Source organism: Spermophilus citellus (assembly GCF_964194105.1).
Source record: "Spermophilus citellus genome assembly, chromosome: X".
NCBI classification, from domain to species: domain Eukaryota; kingdom Metazoa; phylum Chordata; class Mammalia; order Rodentia; family Sciuridae; genus Spermophilus; species Spermophilus citellus.
In genome coordinates this window covers 67,506,139-67,509,758 of record NC_138190.1, presented here as the reverse complement: position 1 = coordinate 67,509,758, position 3,620 = coordinate 67,506,139, and the positions used below count along the sequence as shown (strand labels likewise).

Sequence of the window (3,620 nt, the reverse complement as noted above, 5' to 3'; positions counted from 1 at the left end):
TAAAGTGTTCATTGAATAAAATAACAATTAATTCATGTGTACATGTACTTTGGCAATGAAAACATGATTAAAGTTTGGATATAATAGGCCAAGGCTCTTCTAGTTCCCCTTTGGCTTGGACCCCTTTTCTGAAACAAAGTACTGATGTTTCTGCAAAGGTATCAAAATCACAAAGCCAGATTTCTATAACCTCAAACTAAGAAATGCTCTCCTATCTCTCATAAGGTTCACCCTTTCATACCCTGCTTCTCTGCTCTCCAGACTTCTCCTACCTCCTCAGTTCCGCTTCTGCCTCCTCTATTTTTATTCCTCTCTTTTTCCTTTGCAAAAGCCCCTCCAATTTATCGCTGGCCAGGGCCCAATGCAGATCTGGCCCCACCCTGTCAACCCTCTTCCCTCTGGTCAGTCAGGCCTTCCTGACCTCTCCAAGATCCACATATTCCTTTCTCCCAAGGACCCCTACTCTGCTTGGTTTTTTTTTCTTTTCTCCTCCCCCCCCTCCTTTGTCACATCATCATCCCTGTTAACCATTCCATGTTCTCCATTTTCCCCCTCTTTTTTAAGCTGGAACCCAAGATTTTCATGGAATTCAGCCAGTTATGCTTGTCTGGACCCTTTCCATGATGATATTTATATAGAAATACATAAATAATATTTATATCTGTATTGGTATAAGACATATATGATCCAAGCTAGATTATTATTATGTACTATTATATTCATTTTTTTTCTTTTCCTTGTTTTTTGTACTAGGGATTGCTCAGGGGCACTAGACCACTGAGCCACATCCCCAGCCCTATTTTGTATTTTATCTACAGTCAGGGTCTCACTGAGTTGCTTAGTGACTCACCCATGCTGAGGTTGACTTTGAACTCATGATTCTCCTGTCTCAGCCTCCTGAGCTGCTGGGATCACAGGCATGCAACACCATGCTCCACTTCATTTTTCTTATAATTAAACAAAATTAAAATATTTTGTGGGCTGTGAAAAGTAAATTAGACTGTAGGAACAGTGCTTGTTATGTCCCATAGATAAGTCTGACTTACTGAAACCTCCTAACCAAATCCTTCTGGCATTTGGAGGAGCATGTCACTCCAAAATCCTTAGAAACACAGTGCTTAACATTTATAATAATTTTATTCTGGAATGAGCAAACACGAGGCAATAAAGCTTAACTAACAATGTAAGGTTTACAAGAAAGATGAAAACAATCCAGAAATGAAAATGCATACTTTAACCCATCTAGAAGAGGTACATGGTACAATTTATGGCAGGCCTTAGGAGAAATGGTTTTAAGCATAATGCATTTAATTTATTATTAAGCAATAATAAAACTAGGTTTTGAGCAGATAACTATATCACATAAACACAGGAGCCTATAAACAAAGTGACAGTTTAAATGTGGATTTGCTGCAAATTATTCTTATACTAGCAATTTCTCAAATTATAAATCAAGTGTAATTTAGTTAGTATTACTTGCTACATACCTATAACAAAGAGATGAAGGCACAGCTAGCACAACAGATTAAAGCCTCTTGAGAGGGCTTGGGGAAAGGAGGCTATCAGGTTTTATTGATTCAAAGGAGAGGAAAAACCAAACATATAAATCTGCTATAAATTCTGGTAATTTTCCATAGCTGGAGACTAATAGTAACCTGACAAAAGCCATGAATGTACAATAGTAAGTTATTCACATGCTTAGAGAGCTCACCTCCTTCTACATTTCTTGACAAAGTTTAAACCACTGTAGTGTTAGGTGAAATGCATTGCTAAATATATATAAACATTATTTTATATGAAAGTACCAAGAAGAGATACAGACACTAAGATTGCAGGTGATTTATGATTAAGTGTTGGTTATTTTAACTGCCAGTTATTAAACAGAGGGCTCACAAATTCCAACCATTCTACTTCAGCGATCGATGTCTTCTGCCTGGGAGACCAGGTCTTGGACTTTTGCACCATCAACTGCAGCCACCTGGATCTCCTGTGTGATTCTGTCAGAAGTCAGGTTATTACATTCTCTGAACATCCCTTCTTGCTCAGCCTCAAGAGCTTCTCCTGTGAAGTATAACACAGCTCTTGGGATGACAAAGGTGCGCAAAGTGTGAGCAATGAAAACATCTTCCTCATCCTCATCGGCATCTAGGCCCCATCGGAGAGCATTGAAGAAATTGAAGAAGGATTCTCGGGGAAATACCTGGGTCGTGGTACGCATCAGTCCCCAAAACCTGTGCCTCTGCTTCTTCAGGACCCTTTGCACAGTGACATTCTTTCCCTCCTTCCAGTCTATTTTGCAGCCAATGCAATGCTCCACCGCAGAACCCCTAAAGGGGTGGGGATCTGAGTAATCAAGCTTAGACTTGAGCATGTATGTTTTGGTTAGCACCTCATTCGTAAAGTAGTCATTGGGTTCAAAGTGAAATTCCAGCGTGAAGGTGAGAGGCTCATCAGGTTTTGAATACTTGACTTTCACGTCTTGCAAGAGCTTCAGAATAGGCTCATCATATTTCTGAATCAGGGGAGTGATCTCCTGTACATTCTTTAAAACCGTGAGCCAGAAATCAGGGATCCCTTTAGGATCTTCTTTCTCTCCGTCCATATTATGTCCCTCTCCTCCTCCATACTCCCCAAATACCTCCTCAACGTCCTCAAAACCCTCCTCACAATACTCCTCCAAGTCCTCATACTCCGAATTCTCTTCTGGACCATACACCTGAGCCTCAGAGTTCTCTGCCACCTTATAGTTACAGTCTGCGACCGTGGATTTCACCTCACATTCCTCTTTCGTGGGCTCATACAATGCATTGATGATCTGACGTCTCTTTTCCAGTAAAGGCCCATAGATCTTGGCAAATTTCCTCTCGATGGAATGAAATTCCTTGAGGTACTTTGCCTCCAGGCCGGCGGATTTAGCCTGAAGCTTTTTGAGAGCGTACACTCGGCACTTAACTGCCAGAGGCAGACTCTCAATAAAGTCCGCGTCTAAGGAGTACCCCAGCAAAAGCTGAGGAGAGGCTGGGGCTGCTACAGCGCCCAGTAATGGACCCACTGCACCGGCTGCGCCTTGTTCTCCGAGCCCTTCCATCTTCAGCTTTTCGACAGGAAAAGACTCACCAAAGTGAAGAAGACGGCTTAGCCTGGTCCGTAGGCACCAGCGGGGGCCAACACAGAGGCGGAAGAGGCAACCGCTGCTGGAGAAGCTGGAGTAAGGTGGAGCACGGCACGGAGGACGAGGCGGGCGCTATAAGAAAGCAGGTGTAGGGCGAAGGCAGAAACAGCCCACTGAAGACCTTTTCCACTAGCTGCCGTGGCAAAAAGAGGAGGTGCCGTAAACCGACTGCACAGAGAACCCTCTGAACTCCTCTTTTGGCTTCACAGCTCACCCTATTTGCTGAATGACGGTGATTGACAAGGTCTCGTCCAATTAGTGACTAGATCCAGCACATCTCTAGCGCCACCCACCTTCCCAGAGGTAGCAGCTCCAAGACGGGAGGGGGATTTACTGAAGAAAATTCGGGAGGGGAGGAGCTGGTTGAAACTGCTTGAACAGTAGTTTCAAGAAAGCCTGAGAAAATTAACCAACAAGAAAGGAGACCAGAAAGGTGACTCAAAAGTCT

General features: G+C 43.2%; 1 protein-coding gene across 1 annotated transcript; it reads right to left on the bottom strand.

The window, feature by feature from the left end:
• Positions 1-1,898: 1,898 nt before the first annotated feature.
• LOC308639771 (nucleosome assembly protein 1-like 2) lies at positions 1,899-3,276 on the bottom strand. The gene has a single exon (XM_081278114.1). The coding sequence runs from the start codon at positions 3,086-3,088 to the stop codon at positions 1,913-1,915; it is 1,176 nt and encodes a 391-aa protein (XP_081134240.1). The 5' UTR covers positions 3,089-3,276; the 3' UTR covers positions 1,899-1,912.
• Between the last annotated feature and the right edge of the window lie 344 nt (positions 3,277-3,620).